Source organism: Mustelus asterias, chromosome 19, assembly GCF_964213995.1.
Source record: "Mustelus asterias chromosome 19, sMusAst1.hap1.1, whole genome shotgun sequence".
NCBI classification, from domain to species: Eukaryota; Metazoa; Chordata; class Chondrichthyes; order Carcharhiniformes; family Triakidae; genus Mustelus; species Mustelus asterias.
Window position 1 is genome coordinate 3775931 of NC_135819.1, and position 17802 is coordinate 3793732.

Consider the following 17802-nt stretch of genomic DNA (forward strand, 5'->3'; position numbering starts at 1 on the left):
CCGGAAACCTTTACAACCTTTAAAAAATATTTGGATGAGCACTTGAAATATCATAACATTCAAGGATATCGGACAAGTGCTGGAAAATAGGATTAGTGCACCTTTAGGTGTATACGTTGTCGGTGCAGACTCGATGGGCCGAAGGGCCTTTTCTGAGTTGTATGACTAATGTACTCCATATCCCTGAAACACCCAGGATATACAAAATGTTTCTGTTTGCCAATACTCCCTCAGTATGACAGAATTAGGCCCTGGAGACAGTTTCGACTTGCTCCTTATCCACTGAGACAGTCAGCAATTGTCCAGTTGGACTAGTTTTAAAACATACAATTTGAGATGTTTTCTTGCCCAGGCTGTGCAAGCTCTGTGGGAGCCCTGTTTGCTTCTGGCCCCTCTGAATACGGAATCAGGCTTGGGGTGATTTCCCCTCAGTTTTCTTTTTTCTTGAATGGCTTTAATGTGAAGTTTCATCAAAATCTTTCCTCATGATGTCCAAACCAATTTTAGCAACGAAAAACCGGAGCTTGTTTTATCGCTGCATTAACGTCAGTCCAGTTTCTGCTGATATTGTAATTCTTGTTCCGCATCCTTTTTCATTCTGGCCGCATTAATTTTAGCTTGCTGCTTTTTTTTTTCTCTACCTCCCTTTCCGCCACCTGTTACAGAGTGGCAGAATGGATGGGCGGGTGACTAGCTCTTGACTCTTTGCTAGGTGACACACACAACCGAGGCAATCGGCCGAATTTAACTTGAAGCCTGTAAGTCTTTTGTCCCACAACCCATTGAATGAGATTGCGATTTGTAGTGTCTCAGTCACAAATACATGTGATGGTTATACATTGACCTGGCCTAGGAACAACTTTGGGTTTGTTTTCTCATGAGCCTATATGGCTGTAATGATTGATGAATATTTTCTTTCATTCTAGGTAATCTGTTTCCAACGCTCGGTGATGTTCACCTCGCGCCTTTTACAGATGAGCAGCTTTACATGGAGCAGTTTACAAAAGCAAACTTCTGGTATGATTGCTGTTCTGCTGTGGTGGGGAGATGGGTACATTAGAGGGGGAGGGGGGTAGTCAAGAGGTTGAAGAAGCGTGTTTCCCTCCTGAGTAATTGTTAACTGAAAGCTGTGCGGAAGGCACATGCTCTTTATTGGGAGTGCAGCATGTTAAAATAAGTAGCTTCTAAAATATTTAGTGTTTTATACCCAGAGCTATTTCTACGCACAGTGAAATACGTGTTCATCCTGCTATATAATTTAGGAGCTCCTTTTCTCGCACTAATACTTGCATATTGACTCTTCCTGTTACCCGCTTTCCTGAGTGTTTCAGGATATAGCATCCATACACTTAAATGTCCCACCATGTTAAGAATTCTGTTGAACCTCCATGTCATCTATCTAAGTGTTTTGTGTTTTCTTAAAACTGCCTTTTTAACTTCTCTGCGCTCTTTCTCTACACTTCAGCCTGCACCATTTAAAAAAATTTTATTCATGCATAGGATGTGAGCGTCACTAATCCTGTGAAGGTGATAGTGAGGCATTTTCTGCAGTCAATGTGGTGTAGATACACCCAGAGTGCTGTTGAGGAAGTTCTAGCATTTTGACCTAGTGACAGTGAAGGGACAGTGATCTCGTTCCAAGTCAGGATGGTGTGTGGCTTGGAGGGGAACTTAAGATGGCGGTGGTCTTGTGCATCTGCTGCCCTTGGCATTCCAGATGGTAGAGTTCATTGGTTTGGAAGGGGCCATCGACAGATGCTTGACTGTTACAACATTGCATCTTGTAGAAAGTACACGTTGCTGCCACTGTGCTGGTGTTCAAGGTAGTGAATGTTTAAGGTGATCATGTGCTGATCAAGCAGGCTACTTTATCTTGGATGTTGTTGGAGATGCACTCATCCAAGAAAGTGGGGAATATTTCATCTTGCTACTGCTTCATGCCTTTGTAGATGGTGGAAAAGCTCTTGGAAATCAAGAGGCGAGTACATCGTGCATCTCCACAGAATTCCAAGTCTCTTGCAGCCATAGTATTTATGTGGCTGGTCCCAGTCAGTGATAAGCCTCCAAGATATTGCCGTTGGGAGATTCAGCAATGGTAATGTCACAATGTCGAGGGAAGATGGTTAGATTTTCTCTTGTTCAAGATGGTCATTGCCTGGCACTTGGTGTGGCACATACATTACTTGCTGCTAACCAGCCCAAGTCAGAATGTTGCCCAGGTCTTGCCGAATGTGGGACCTGACCACTTCAATATTTGTCGCAGCTCTTGATACAGTGTAACCTTTATAAACATACCTCGACTAGAAACAGATCTTTATCAGTGACCCAAATATGCACTCTGTAATTTGGAATTTACAAATGTCCATGGTTTCAGAGAGCCTTCAAATGCGCCACGTCCTTTCACAATTGAAAACATGGAATACACAGATCGGTTGCCCAAGGGCAGTTGTGGGTCAACCACATCGCTGTGGCTCTGGAGTCACATGTAGTCCAGACCAGGTAAGGGCGGCAGATTTCCTTCCCTAAAGGACATTAGTGAACTAGATGGGTTTTTCCGACAATCAACAGTGGTTTCACGGTCATCAGTAGATTCTTAATTCCAGATTTTTTTTAGTGAAATTTGAATTCAATAATCTGCTGTGGCGGGATTCGAACCCAGGTGTCCAGAACATTAGCTGTGTTTCTGGATTGATACTTTAGCAATAATACCACTAGCCCATCACCTCGCAATGCCATACTCCCACTTTCTCTCCATATTGACAGGAGATGATTTTGAAGTCTCTAGAAGCGGATTCCTTCCATTAGTCCTGGCTGTGACCATTGTAATTCCCTTTTTGTTAAAGCTCCTTTCCAACAGGAATGAGAAGAGATGCCTGGAATGGTTGCAACTGAAGTGTAACCCGAACCAAAAGATTAATCTTAATCTGTAAATGTCTGAAAATCTCGGTCCAGAGCTGCAATGGGGACACTGTTCAATTCTGAAACATGTGCCACAGGGATAGGTGCTGGGGCCTCAACTTTTTAAAATTTATATAAATGACTTGGATGAAGGGACTGATGAACGTGTGGTTGCTAAATGACGACACAAAGATAGGTAGGAAAGTAAATTGTGAAGAGGACACTAGGAAGCTACAAAGTGGCATTGATAGGTGAAGTGAGTGGGCAAAAATCTGGTAAATGGAGTATAATGTAGGCAAATGTGACATTGTACATTTTGGCAGGAAGAATAAAAAAAACTAAATGGTGAGAGATTGCAAAGCTCCGAGATGCAGAGGGATCTGGGTGTCCTAATGAATCACCAAAGGCAGCAAGTAATTAAGAAAGCTAATAGAATGTTATAACTTATTCTGATAGAATTGATTACAAAAGTGGGGAGGTTATGCTTCAGTTGTACAGGACATTGGTCAGACCGCAAGGGGAGTATTTTGTATAGTATTGGTCTCATTTTAAGGAAAGATGTAAATGTGTTAGAAGCAGGTCAGAGAAGGTTTACGAGACTAATACCAGGAATGGTGTCTAATGAGGAAAGGTTGGAGAAGTTAGGTTTGTATCCACTGGAGTTTAGAAGAGTAAGAGGCAACTTGAACAAAACCTATTAAGATCCTGAAGGATGTTGACAGGGTGGATGTGAAGAGGATGTTTCCTCTCATCAGAGAATCTAGAAGTAAGAGTCACCTTAAAAATAAGGGATCATTCAAGATGGCAGAGCTAGATATATTCTTGATTAACGAGGGGATGAAAGGTTAATGGGGTAGGCAGGAGCATGAGGTTGAAGTTGTGGTCAGGTCAGCCATGATCTTATTGAGTGGCGGAGAAGGCCAGATTTGAGGTGATTCATGTTTTTCTTAAATGAAGATTGTCTCTTTAAAATTTTAATATATGTCTTGGATGTTAAAAGAGCAGATTGGTCTGTATTCGGATTTTGTTCCAAAATTGAGCGAGGTTTCGTGGGAACAAATCCCCCGTAGACGGTGGGACTTTGCTTTCCAAAGGTATTACGGTAATCTAACTGAGTCCTAAGTTGACAATATTGTTCATTTCATATTTCTGTAGGAAAGTTGCTGGCTCCTATTCATTCAGTCCGTGTAATTGAAAGGTAGTCCCATAGTTCTTTGTACTGTGGCACAGTGGGTTGGAACATTTGAGACCACCACCGAATGAAGCAAGATATAATGAGAACCATAACTGTTCCTTAAGTCTTCCTGAGTGCTGACGGGAGCACTTCTCAGCACCATTCTCCCTGATTGTGGAAAAGTTCCTCCTCAGTAGCACAGTGGTTAGCATTGCTGCCTCACAGTGCCAGGGACCCAGGTTTGATTCCCGGCTCAGGTCATTGTCTGTGTGGAATCTGCACATTCTCCCCATGTCTGCATGGGTTTCCTCCGGGTGCTCTGGTTTTCTCCCACAGTCTGAAAGATGTGCTGTTTAGGTGCATTGACCCGAACTGGCGCCGGAGTGTGGCCTGTAACTTCACAGTAACTTCATTGCAGTGTTAATGTAAATGTTACTTGTGACTAATAAATAAACTTTAGCTTTTACTTTAACTTCTCTGACACAAAAACCTAGATCTCTTCTGGGAAGCCTCGCATGTGGATCTATCCATGCATTAGTTGAGCAAGTGATATTTTCTTAGTTGGCCTGATCTCAAGAGAATTAGTCTAAATATTTTTGGCGCTCTTTACAATTGAGTTAGGGCTGTAACAGAAATGTGTTGCTTTGCTGATTCATACAGTTGCTATTTTTGTCCTGTGTTACTAGCTCCAGTTTGAATCTGAAGTCTGGTGCGATTTTATTCCATTATAATTTTGAGATGCGAATCCAGTTCTGTTTTGTTTTGACTCACCGGCCTATCTTATATTTGGTGCCAGGTATCAGCCATCCTTCCATGGTGTGGATTTATCAGCCCTACGTGGTGCAGCAGTGGATGAGTACTTCAAACAGCCTATCGTGGTGAGTGTGTTGTGAGCCTTACTAATTGGTGCTAATTTAAAATACATTTGTGGGGCGGGATTAAATATATCATCCACTAAGTACTATAAGTACAAGGTTACAACAACTGGCTTTGGGCTTGTGGGGCAGGGAAGAGAATATCCATAAGGTTGTTATTCAGTGACCAGAACTCTAAAATGACCTTATGAATGTTTGGATGCGTTGCTCTCATGGTAAAAGATTGTGCCAACATTGTACAGTCTAGACTGCGTCATGATCAATGGCCATTTGGTAAATACGTGGGATTATGGGGCTTGGGTGGGATTGTTGTTGGTGAAGACTTGAAGGGCCGAGTGGCCTCTTTCTGCATTGTAGGGATTCTGTGACTTATCCCCGGAATGTACTGGCATGCCCAAAACACCAGGAGCAAAATTGGGCTTTTTAAAAATCTGTGCCGTGGAAGCTTCCAGATTTGTGTAAGTTTGTCAGCTAATGTGAGATAAATTAAACACCTCTTGGTCTAAGGTTGCACAGCGGCATTTCCAGTGTAAATGGCTTGTGCTAGTGCAGCCTTGCCCCCTGCAAGGATTACTGACTGCTAATTTACTGTGTGTTTTTTAAGGACACTTTTGACATCCGGATTCTAATGGCCAAGTCGGTGAAGTACACAGTGAACTTTCTAGATGCCGAAGAGAATGATTTGCACCGGTAAGATGTCGAACTCAGAGTGCACAGTGCTGATGGAATACAAGTCCCAGAGAATCGTCTCACAACTCCTGTGTCTGGGGCTGGAGTCACAATGAACAGGGCTGATGGAGCACCAGTCACACAGAATCGCCACACAACTCCTGTATTTATTGGGGCTGGAATCAATTGGCTAAAATCAGGATTTGCTTGCAGGACCGCTAAATTTCCTGGTTATTTCAACAGCCAATCCATTAATGTTGTTACAAGGGCGGAAGTACTGTAATTTCACGAAAATAACCCAGAAGGTATATCTTAAAACAAAATGATAGATGCAGTGAGGGTTATGTGGGCGACTTTTGTTTGCAGAAGGCCTGACCAGTTCGATTACCCTGCAGTCACTGGTAAGTTGATGTGAGAATGGAGATGGCTGAATCTTGTATCTGTGTGTGTAAACAGACATTTGTGACAATTGTACAACTTATTAACTTTTTTTTTCAAAACTAGCGAAGTCTGTATAGCAAACTTAGGTGAGTGGCTTTGAGCCGAGGGGTGCACACACTAAACTGTGGCCTTTTTTCTGTCCTCTTTTACAAAACAAAATGTGGAGGGGTGAGATTTTCGTGAAATTACAGTAGGTCTGCTCTGATCTACTTCTGCCTAGATCCACACCACATGCGATGCCTGGTTTACTGTAGCACATGGTGGTGCTGGCCGCACTCCCCTCCAGTATTGGCCAGGTGCTCTGCAGTCCCAAATCTCCCAACTCCATTGTTTAAAAAGCATTTTCCACCGTGAGCTGCCTTGCCAATTGCGGCGATGGCTCTTTCACAATGTCAGATGGAGAATGTTGGGTATCTGGGACTGACCACAGGCAGTGATCATTTGGGGCTAAACTTAGCATCAAACACTCTGAGCCTGAACCCCAGATAAGCCATGTAATTGGCCCAAGGGTGTATTTTTTTTGTTGTTTTTCATTTATACGGCATGCTCGTGAGACGGCTTTTAAGAAATGTTTTTGTCACTTTGCGGCCACTGATAGCTGGTCTGCTGCATGCTGTTTAGTATGATGGTGATTGCACTAACAGCCGTGTTGTGATCATTACAAGATGAAGGAATATTGTAATTGATTACGGCATTAATTCTTCCTCTTTGTGGAAGTCCTGCCAGTTACACACACATTGCACAAGCGGAGGAATGCTTGGACCTTGCTGTGCTGAAGTACCATGTCTTATGCTACTGATCACTTCAAGTTCCATTTTTCTCACTGTGCACACAGATATTGCAGGCAGCTGCACTCTTCAGAATGGATGCTTCTGAAAACTAGTTATACAATCTGCAGCAATTTTTTTTTTATAAATTAGACGTCACGTTTAATTGCATGTTTGCAAGGTGTTGATATCTGATCACTGGAGTTCTAAGCCATTGCAATATATTGCCTGCAGTCTCTCCTGCAGCAATTCCATTGCCAAGAGCAGCTAGGCTTAAGTGAAGGGTAAAAGTGGAAAGGAAGGTTTAGTCAGCATTGGGTATGGACTCTGCTGGGTTTTTAGGCTAACTCTTGCACTTTGGGGTTACTTTGCATCTTAAAAGGAGAGAACAAAATGGATCTCCGGAGCTACTTTTGTAGAACAGACTTTGTTTCCTAACTTTCTCCTGTTTTATAACAGCACTGAGGTACTTAGTGTGTGTGTGTGAGATGCGGGAAGCAGGGTGTCCTTGTGCACGCTGCCTGAACCGTGAGCGACAATTCTTTAAATACTGACATCAGTTTGATTTTGTTTTTTTTCCCCCACCCAAGACTTTCCTTCATCTCTTTTTTCTTATTACAGGATAGAAATCCCATTCAAGTTCCATATGTTGCATTCAGGGTTAGTCCATGGTTTGGCATTCTGGTTTGATGTGGCCTTCATTGGTTCCCAGTGAGTATTTAAGTTTAAAATTGTATAAGTTGCTGTTAATTCTGTTTCTGGAGCATTGCACTACTAGAAATAACATTAACATTTTATTTATTAGTCACAAGTAGGCTTACATTAACACTGCAATGAAGTTACTGTGAAAATCCCCTAGTCACCACACTCTGGCGCCTGTTCGGGTACACTGAGGGAGAATTTAGCACGGCCAATGCACCCTAACCAACACGTCTTTCGGACTGTGGGAGGAAACCGGAGCACCCGGAGGAAACCCACGCAGACATGGGGAGAAAGTGCAAACTCTGCACAGACAGTGACCCAAGCCGGGAATCGAACCTGGGTCCCTGGCACTGAGGCAGCAGTGCTAACCACTGTGCCGCCCGTGGCACTATTCAAATAATATTCTCTCCCAGAGTTTTTAAGAGTTTTGTCATAGGCAGTAACCGAGGCAGAGACCATTCCAATCCTTAATAACAAAGAAAATTATAGCACAGGAACAGGCCCTTCGGCCCTCCAAGCCTGCACCGACCATGCTGCCCGACTGAACTAAAACCCCCTACCCAACCATATCCCTCTATTCCCATCCTATTCATGTATTTGTCAAGACGCCCCTTAAAACTCACTATCGTATCTGCTTCCACTACCTCCCCCGGCAGCGAGTTCTCGGCACCCACCACCCTATGTGTAAAAATGAAAAAGGAAGTAAAGATATGTAGGCAAAGGTGAGTTAGTGACTCTTGGCATTGCTCTTGTAGATGGGCCAAATTGCCTCCTTTTAACTATTCTGAGTGACATAAAGTTTGTATTAAAGTATATGTTGCCGGGGCCATGGACACTCCTTTTGTGGAAACCAGTGGACCAGGTCAGTTGGCTCCTTGAGCCTGTTCCACCTTTTTATTTAGGTCATTGCTTTTATTACAGACCTGCCAATAGTGCGGATGCTGGAAAACTTGTAATAAATACTCGGCAGGTCTGGCAGCATCTGTGGAGAGAGAAGCAGAGTTAACTTTTCAAATCTAATAATATGACTTCTTCGGAACTATATATCTTGCTGCCTTCTGTCCACTTTTATTTTATATGGGATGTGGGAGTTGCTGTCAGCATTTGTTGCCCATCCTTAATTGCCCTTGAACTGAGGGGCTTGCTAGGTCATTTCAATGGCAGTTAACAGTCAACCATGTTGCTGTGGGTTTGGAGCCACATAAGACCATAAGAAATAGAAACAGGAGTAGGCCATTCGAACCCTCGAGCCTGCTCCACTATTTAATAGGATCATGGCTAAACCAACGTTCCTCACATCCACTTTCCTGCCCTTTCCCCGCGACCCTTGATTCCCTTACTGATCAAAAATCTATCTAAAGCTTTAAATATACACAAGGAGTCGGCCCCACAGCTCTCTGCGTGAAGGAGTTCCAAAGACTCGATCCCTAATACAAGAAATTCCTCCTCATAATCTTAAATTGGCACCCCTTTTATTCTGAGACTATGCCTCCCTCCCAGTCCGCGACCTCCCATGGGGGGAAACATCCACTCAGCATTTACCCGTCGAGCCCCTTAAGAATTGTATACATTTCCATTAGATCACCTCATTCTTCTACATTCCACTGAGTAGAGTCCCAACTTGTTTAAGCTTTCCTTACAAAACAACCCTCCACACCGGGAATCATCCTAGTGAATCCTCTCTGAACTGCTTCCAATGAAATAATACCTTCCCTTAACTAAGGGGACCAAAACTCCTCACAGTGCTCCAGATGTGGTCACACCAGTACCTTGTATCGTTACAGCAAGACTTCCCTATTCTTGTACTCCAACCCCCTTGAAATGAGGGTCAACGTTCCATTAGCCTTCCTGATTCCCTGCTGCACCTGTGTGCCAGCTTTCTGTGGTTCGTGCACAAGTTCCCCCAAGTCCCTTTGTGTTGCAGCTTTCTGCAGTTTTTCTCAATTTAAATAATGCTCTGTTCCTTTCCAAAATGGAGAACTTCACATTTTCCCACACTACAGTCAATTTGCGAACTTTTTGCCCACTTACTTAACCTATCAGTATCAGTTTGTAAACCATATCCCTCTTGCAACTTGCCTTTCTACGTTTCATGCAGGTCAGATCAAGCAAGATTGACAGATTTCCTTCCTTAATGAAGATTACGATTAAAACAAAAACTGGTTCATTCGTGTCATGATCAATATCATTGCGGCAAACTTTATATTCTCCGATGTCGTATGCCTCACCGCTGTTGCCAGCGAGAACGGAGAATTTGGCGCTCAGCCAAAACTTCATTCACTGCAGCGGGTCCGGAGAATTCCAGTCTTTGTGATCTGCTAACTCTGCTTTTTGTTCTGATGGCCTGTGTTGCCCTCGTTCCCTCTTTCAGAATGACAGTATGGCTCTCGACTGCTCCAACAGAGCCATTGACTCATTGGTATCAAGTTCGCTGTTTGCTTCAGTCACCACTTTTCACAAAGGCAGGTGATACGCTCTCTGGGACTGCTGTGCTGAATGCCAACAAAAGGTGAGTTTGGCATGTGTGAATTTTTTTTTAAAACTGGAAATGTTGACGATAAAAAATGAACTTAAAGTTAAAGTTTATTTATTAGTCACAAGTAAGGCTTACATTAACACTGCAATGAAGTTACTGTGAAATTCCCCTAGTCACCACACTCCGGTGCCTGTTCGGGTACACTGAGGGAGAATTTAGCATGGCCAATGTACCTAAAGCAGCACGTCTTTCAGACTGGGTGGAAACCGGAGCATCCGGAGGAAACCCACGCAGACACGGGCAGACTCCACACAGACAGTGACCCGAGCCAGGAATCGAACTTGGGTCCCTGGTGCTGTGAGGCAGCAGTGCTTGCCACCGTGCCGCTGTGACTTCACTATTGATAATGGGTATTTATTTTAAAAGTTGACTTTTAAAGGCTTTAAAATTTTAAGCACCCTTAACTTGGTAAAGCATCCAAAGCTTTACCAAGTTCAACTCCACTTTGCCCTTCTAAACTCTTCCCTCCCTTGCCCATCAAAAATCTGTCTAACTCTGCCTTGAATAAATTCAGTGACACACACACACGGAGGTCGGTTCCACAATTTATTTATTGGGTATTTATTTTAAAAGTTGATTTTTAAAGGCTTCAATATTTTAAGCACCACTAACTTGGTAAAGCATCCAAAGCACTTTGCAATATACCCACTAGAAGAATGAGAGGTGACCTTATTGAAACATATACGATTCTGAGGGGAATTGATAGGATAGAGACCAGAAGGATATTTCCACTTGTAGAGAGACCTGAGCTGGAGACAGTTTAAGAATAATAGTTCTATTGTTTAAGATGGTATGAGAAGACATTTTTTTTCTTTGAGTTGTAGATTTGTGGAATTAACCTCATGTGTCATTGAATTTATTCAAGGCACAGTTGGACAGACTTTTGATGGGGCAAGGGAGTGAAAGCTTGAGGTGGGCAGACAGCGAGGTAGAGTTGAGACCACAACCAGATCAGCCGTAATCTTTTTGAACGGAAGAGCAGGCTCAAAGGGCTAAATGGCCTACTCCTTCTGTTTCCTATATTCCTAGGCAGGGAGGTGAAAGGTTTCAGTAGGGAACTTGAGCTTGGGTCCGAGGCAGCTTTAACGGTTGAACAATTAAAATTTGAGGACGTGCGACAGGCCAGAATGGGTGGAGTGCAGAGATTTCTGAGGGTTGTAGGGCTGGAGGAGGTTTTAGGGATGGGAAAGGGTGAAGCCTTGAAAGAATTTGAGAGCAAGAATATCAGTTTTAAATAGAGGCGCAACTGGACCAGGAGCCAATGCAAGTCGAGGGAGTGTAAAGTTGAGACATGGGCAGCAGAATTTTGGATGAGCCCCAATTTCCAACAGGAGCAGTATGAGAAGGCAGCCAGGAGAGTATTAGAATTGTCCTGGGGAGGATTATGTTAGATAAGACAAGCAACCTCTGCTTTTAACTTGCACACCTTTAGATGTAACTTTTATTGATGTGTAGTTTCCTATTGCTACCGAGATAGGAACACATTGCAGCGAAATGACTGAATCCTCCACGCACTCTGCTGCTGCATGGGATATATAACCACTTTTCTCCATCAGCCTCATGACTGGATTGTCAACTAATTTTAGCCTCTGATCATGATGGAACTTTTCTCTCTTTCTTAGACAAAGTTATGACATTAGTCTTCTAGCCCAAGTGGATCAGACGGGTTCAAAATCTAGTAATGTGCTCGACCTCAAGAACCCCTTTTTCAGGTAAGTGTTGCTGCCTAATGCTTCTTTCATCATTGTACAAACTGACGCCACCAGGATTACTCGCTTGTACCCTCGTTTTTAGCTGCCCTGCTTTCTCTTCCCACCCTTTTGGAGGGAGGGGGGAAGGGAAGCTTCCTCATTGCCATTCACACACTGCCCAAGCGCGTTTCCTGCTCCATCATCCAGGCTGTACTGTTGGCCATATCTTGTGGGAATATATACTACTGGGACGATGTGCATTTCCAAGAGGTTTTGTGTGGGTCTGTCTATGACAACCATTGTTTTAATACCCAGTACTTTGCATTTTTAATGTCTCTTTCTTAGATGGTTGCGAGTTGAGATGGATGTCTGTATTATAGGAAATGTCTCTTTCTTCACACTCCCCTGATGCTGATTTGTCGGTTTCTAATCTTCACTTTGGAGTGTGGCTTTTTTTGTCTATCTCAGTTCAAATTGCAAAATTTCCCGTCAGTTGAAAAATCATATATTTTTTTAACATAAAGGGACGTGGCCTCGTGACAATACAGGTGCAAGTTGTTAGGAGAGAATAACCGAGGGGGAGGAAAGAAGGGGCTATCTGGCAGAGAGGCGTAGGTGCTCCCATGACCTGGAATATGACAGAAGAAAGGCTGGTTGACCCCAAAGGAGTGGACCACTTAGCTAGTTGTGTACCATGCCCCAAGAAGCAGCCAACCCCACCTCCACTCCCAGTGGCTTTCCTGTAACATTCTTGAGAGAAAATAGAGGCAGTGGGTTAGCTCCAACGTTCTTGAAACGTGATATGAATATTGAGCTTCTCTTCTGAGCTATGGAGGCAGAAGGGACTTGATTACAACACAGGGCTAACTTTTTTGTTTTTGCCTTTTGTGTTTACTTTAACCTCCTCTTTTCTGTTTTTATGCTATTTTGTAATCCTAAATATTGAATGGTGATAGTGTGAAAGAAGAACTTGACTGAATCTGAACTTGCATCGGGTGCGACACTAGTAATCACAATTCTGAATGAAAGTGCTGTGTCCTCTTGAATGCACCCTCTCCCCTGTCTTACAAGCTGAGGAATCAGCAAGTCCATCGAGCAGACTCAGTGGGCCGAATGGCCTATTTCTGCTCCATGTCTTATGGTAATTGATAATTCCGCGACTTTAAAAAGATGGAAAATGCTGGAAATAGCACATCAGGCAGCAACTGGAGAGAGATGAATGTTTGAGTTAAATGTTTCAGATCAATGATCTTTTGTCAGAATTGAATAAAGGTAGAGCTGTGAAGGGCTTTAAACAAGTGCAGAGACTGAGGACGAAACAAAAAGGGGGTGTAGGTGTGTAATAAAGTGGAAAGAGGGATAATAGTGCAAGGCAATGGGACGAGTAAAGAAATAAACTACAAGTGGGTCCTGCTTTCTATGCTGATGGTTCAATGTAATTCTAGTCAAATTATAAGTCTGTGACCACCTCTGCTAACTTGCTTCGGTGATGTCAATTACAGGGGCTGTGTGTGTCTACAGCAGTTTCATAAGGGCCCTGATTATTCTGGCCTTGGAGCTGCCTGCTCCCCTGAAACCACACACAAGCTAGGACGCAGTTTAACGTCAGACTATCCTTTGTAAACAAAATAATAAAGGGTACTCCACTCCCTGTTGCCTAACCTTCCTCCCCTATAATTGCATGTATTTGTATATTTTTTCTTTCCAGTCATCCATCATCTGTAAGGATTCATTTTGTTTCCTCCCCCCACCCACCCCCCCCACCCCTGCCAGGTACACAGGAACAACTCCCTCACCACCCCCAGGTTCACATTATGTATCGCCGTCGGAAACCATGTGGAACACATCTGCCTCTTACAACCTTAGCTCAGGACTGGCGGTGTCTGGTATTGTACACTCTCTTTCTTACTCTCTGGCCTGCAAAATATCAGTTTTAACTAGAAGCCCCAAATTTTAGTTGTGTGTTGCCTTAACTCGTGATCTGAACATGTATTTACCATGGACAAATCCAGAAATTTGGACATGGTGAATAACAGACTTAAGTGGTCTGTATCCTGGAACATTACCTGGCTGTAAATGTTAAAAATTCAGCTATCATTATTGGTCATCTGAGTATTCAGCCACTCTGCTTATCCAGTTGACCGTTTCCTAAACTCTAGGTTGCCTGCCGCATCTCGCTTTGTGTTTTATCTTCTTTGTTCATCCCTTTCCTTCCCTCTGTGGTATGTGTGTTTTTTTTTAATTCTTTCACAGGATGTGGGCATCATTGGCTAGGCAAGCATTTGTCGCCCGTCCCTAGTTGCCCTCGAGAAGGTGATCTGCCTTCTTGAAGTGCTGCAGTGCATGGGGTACCCCCCACAGCGCTGTAAGGAAGGCAGTTCCAGAATTTTGACCCAGTGACAGTGAATGAATGGCAATCCAGTTGCAAGTCAGGGTGGGGAGGGGCTTGAAGGGGATCTTGTAGGTAGTGGTGTTTCCATGCATCTGCTGTCCTTGTCCTTCTAGGTGGATGACGTACTGGAATAGGTATCTAGGGCAGCGAGACCTTGTTCCGTTTAATGCTGTCTTGGTGGACTTTGAATACACTGGCCATCCTCCAGGCACTCGCCATTCTGACAGTGCTTCTCCAGTAGTCCATTCATGCCACGAGTTGTGATTTGTAAATGTTAGTTTTTTGGCTGACTCTGGGATTCACTTTTCGCTAAGATACAGCTTTCTCTCATTCAAAGTGAACCTTGCTGCCAAACACATTCTTCTGATCTGTTGGTAGAAAGTGTTTTCTTCTCATTTTCTTTTGATCCCTGCGATAATGCTTGACTTTCTGCCAAAGTTTGCTGTCAACTAACTTGAGGCTTATGGCGCTCGCTGTTATTTATGCGTAGACGGTGGAACAACTTCAGGAAAGTGAACTATTCATTGCCAATACCCAAAGATTGCTGTCCATACTGTGCTGCTCCATCATTAGATTTGTAAAGTGTTTTGCTGTAAACCTAAACTCACCATGGAAAGCTGTCCTTGAATTCCGATTTTTGAATGTAGGTGCACGTACGTGGGTGTGTCGATTCACCCTTTCCTTCCCTCACTACCTGATGCACTGAATGCATCCCCTCTCATTTGCACTTCTGTCCCAGCCTTTGTAGTTATTTCTCAATCTGGTTAAATTGAGGTACCACATCAGTCGCCCTGTTCACTCAGGTCCTAAGTGTACTGTTTCTCTCACTGCACCATTATCGGCTGCGCGCAAAAGTCTTTTAAGCTGAAGGCAAGTAGAGGCCATTTGATGACTATTCACAGCAAAATCTGACCCACTGTCAGTTGAGACACCAAGAGTCAGCTTTCACAGAGCTGTTGCTCTTGTAGTCTTCCTGTCTGTAAACTGAGTTTCACCCTTGTTTTATCTGGAGAATACATTCCATTAGAGGGAAGAATTGCAGTTGTTTTATTTTTCACATCCTATGTCCTGAAACGCGCATTTTCAAAGTAATAGCACATCCTCGTGGAGTTGTAAGAATATGCACCGAAATGCTGTTAGTTTGATGTGTTGAGTTGTAATTACAATGCTGCTGTTTTACAATCTGTATTAAATTCCATGCTGATGATGTACGACACTCTGCTTTTTGCTTCCTAAGGAGTCCCGACGGCATATGACCTGAGCAGTGTAATTGCCAGCGGATCTGCAGTCAGCCACAACAATCTGATTCCATTAGGTAGGTGGAGAATAATTTCCTGTTCAGCAGTTTTTGTGTTGTAGGAATTTTCACGGTTGCACGGGAATATTAATAGTCAAGCTTGGTGGATCAAACTCCAAACCATATTTAATTTCAAAATAACTCTCCTCTGCCATCTTGGCTTCTCAGCCACAGCAGCCTCCATCTTTAAGTGGCACTCAACCTGTGCTGTGATTTAAGAGCGTGTATTTGCCCACAACTGCAGGAGTCAACACTTCTTGCCTTGCGTACAAATTAATTCAGGAGCTCCGTCGCTGGGTGGAAGCACCATTCACACATTTCAGCTTGCCGCACTTCTGTCGATTGCCGCCACATGTGGCAATGGCGTACATTCTAAATTGGCTTTTGGTGGGAGTGCAGCCAGTGTGTTCGTCATTACGATAGGATTTCAGTTCCTTATTCTCAATATTTTTATACTATGTGTTGGTTTGGAGTTTGTCCCTATCTCAGTTGTATGATCACCTGCCAGGAGGCTTACAATCTGGATAGCCCTAGATTTGATTCGGTCCAATTCTAGATTTGTCATGGGAATTTGCTCCCACTTTTTGGGGTGTAGATCTAGAACCATCTTGATTGTATCCTGTTTAAAGGATTACTCTGCGACTTGTACTGTAAACCTGAAATAATTCCACCACACTCCCATGTCTAGATTGTTCAGGGACGTCATCCGGCATAACACTCCCCGTGTCACCCTGGCCACCAAATGCTGACTTGAGACTATGTATAGCAATATTGAAGTACTGCTCCACAGGATTGGGGCTGATGTGAGACAGACGAACATCATTCCCAAACTGTTGGGTGCTTTCTGCAGACATGGGCCTGCCCCCCTCCTCAAATGGAATACCCAGTTGGGCAAGGGTTCAACAGTAACTTATTATTATTGCATTTTAAAATAAGAATAAAGCAACCAGCTACAACTCTATGACATGCCCTCTTAAAATAAGACAAAAGGGATGGTAAAATGATCCATTCCTGCTGATCTGATTCTAAATAGACGTGATCCATTCTAGTCAGTTCCCTCAATTGTCCTCGCCTCGCTGCAGAAAAGTTCCCAATGTCTATCCTCTTTGTGACAGCCAGCTCACAAGGGAAGAGCCCAAGATGTAGATAATCTATAGAGTTGTACAACGGCTTTACACTTTTTAATAACTTTTAGATGTACACATGATAGCAAATTAAATGGTTTATGAAACCATTTTAACGTTATTATGGACTTTGGAGCTGCTAGCCACGATGCACAGTTCGCCTCTTCTGCTGTCACCCTTTTTCATGCAATTTCAGCATCTGAGATGAACTGAAAAAGCATGAACGTAGCATTGATAACGACACTATTAAAATTCAAAGAATTGTGCTTTTGTGTGCCGCTTACGATTTGCTTCTATCATGTGCATATTTAAAGTTATTAAAGTTGTGCAAAGACTTTACAAATACCCTTTTATAGTGATGCTTAAACATGTAAGGCTGTCAGGTCTTTACAGACTTGTCTGTTTTACACTTAAAACCTGTGGATTTATTGGAAGTAAAGATTTCCTATTAAATAGATTCCTCCACTTCAATGTCTGTTGATGTGCATTCAAGCAGTACTGCTTTGTAATGCATGAATGATTACCCGTTTGCATTAAGCATATTAAATAAACATGCCAACTCACACTGGGTTGTTTAAACATTTTCCCCTTCCTCGGGCAATTTCTAGAAAACAGTTTGAAGGGAGAAGAGGAACAATGTTGGACATCTTTTATTTGTTTTGAGGAAGTGGTAATTATATCAGACTTTAAAGATAAAATTTTAACTAATTGAGGCAATCTGTCCACATGTTCTTTTAAATAATGGCCAGTCCTATTGGTTCGTTACTTATATTCCCTTAAAAACTTAATCCACACTCATGGACTAATGACAGTCTTGCATTGTGTGAAATGTTAAACATGAAGTTAGTGGGAGGGGACAGGTTTGGAAATGTTTATGAACCCATATGTTACTTAATGTCCAATAGAGGTCTCTCACTTGCTGCAACGCACAGTGGTTAGCACTGCTACCTCACAGTACCAGAGACCTGGGTTCGATTCTCGACTTGGGTCACTGTCTGTGCAGAGTCTGCATGTTCTCGCTGTGTCGGCGTGGGTTTCCTCCCACAGTCCGAAAGATGTGCTGGTTTAGATGCATTGGCCATGCTAAATTCTCCCTCCGTGTACCCGAACAGGCTCCGGAGTGTGGCAACTAGGGGATTTTCACAGTAACTTCATTGCAGTGTTAATGTAAGCCTATTTGTGACACAAACTAATAAACTTTAAACTTCACATCCGAGACCAGCCCCCAAAATCCAG

At 43.1% G+C, this 17802-nt stretch overlaps 1 protein-coding gene across 2 annotated transcripts in view; it reads left to right on the top strand.

Moving 5' to 3' along the window:
• The window catches only part of carm1 (coactivator-associated arginine methyltransferase 1), a 75663-nt gene that overhangs the window by 48015 nt on the left and 9846 nt on the right, over positions 1 to 17802 (top strand). For both annotated transcript variants that reach the window (XM_078234883.1, XM_078234884.1), the window contains exons 7-14: positions 927 to 1017; positions 4869 to 4950; positions 5552 to 5637; positions 7446 to 7535; positions 9898 to 10035; positions 11685 to 11774; positions 13527 to 13639; positions 15383 to 15460. In XM_078234883.1, coding sequence (XP_078091009.1) covers positions 927 to 1017; positions 4869 to 4950; positions 5552 to 5637; positions 7446 to 7535; positions 9898 to 10035; positions 11685 to 11774; positions 13527 to 13639; positions 15383 to 15460 — 768 coding nt within the window. The remainder of the gene's footprint in view (positions 1 to 926; positions 1018 to 4868; positions 4951 to 5551; positions 5638 to 7445; positions 7536 to 9897; positions 10036 to 11684; positions 11775 to 13526; positions 13640 to 15382; positions 15461 to 17802) is intronic.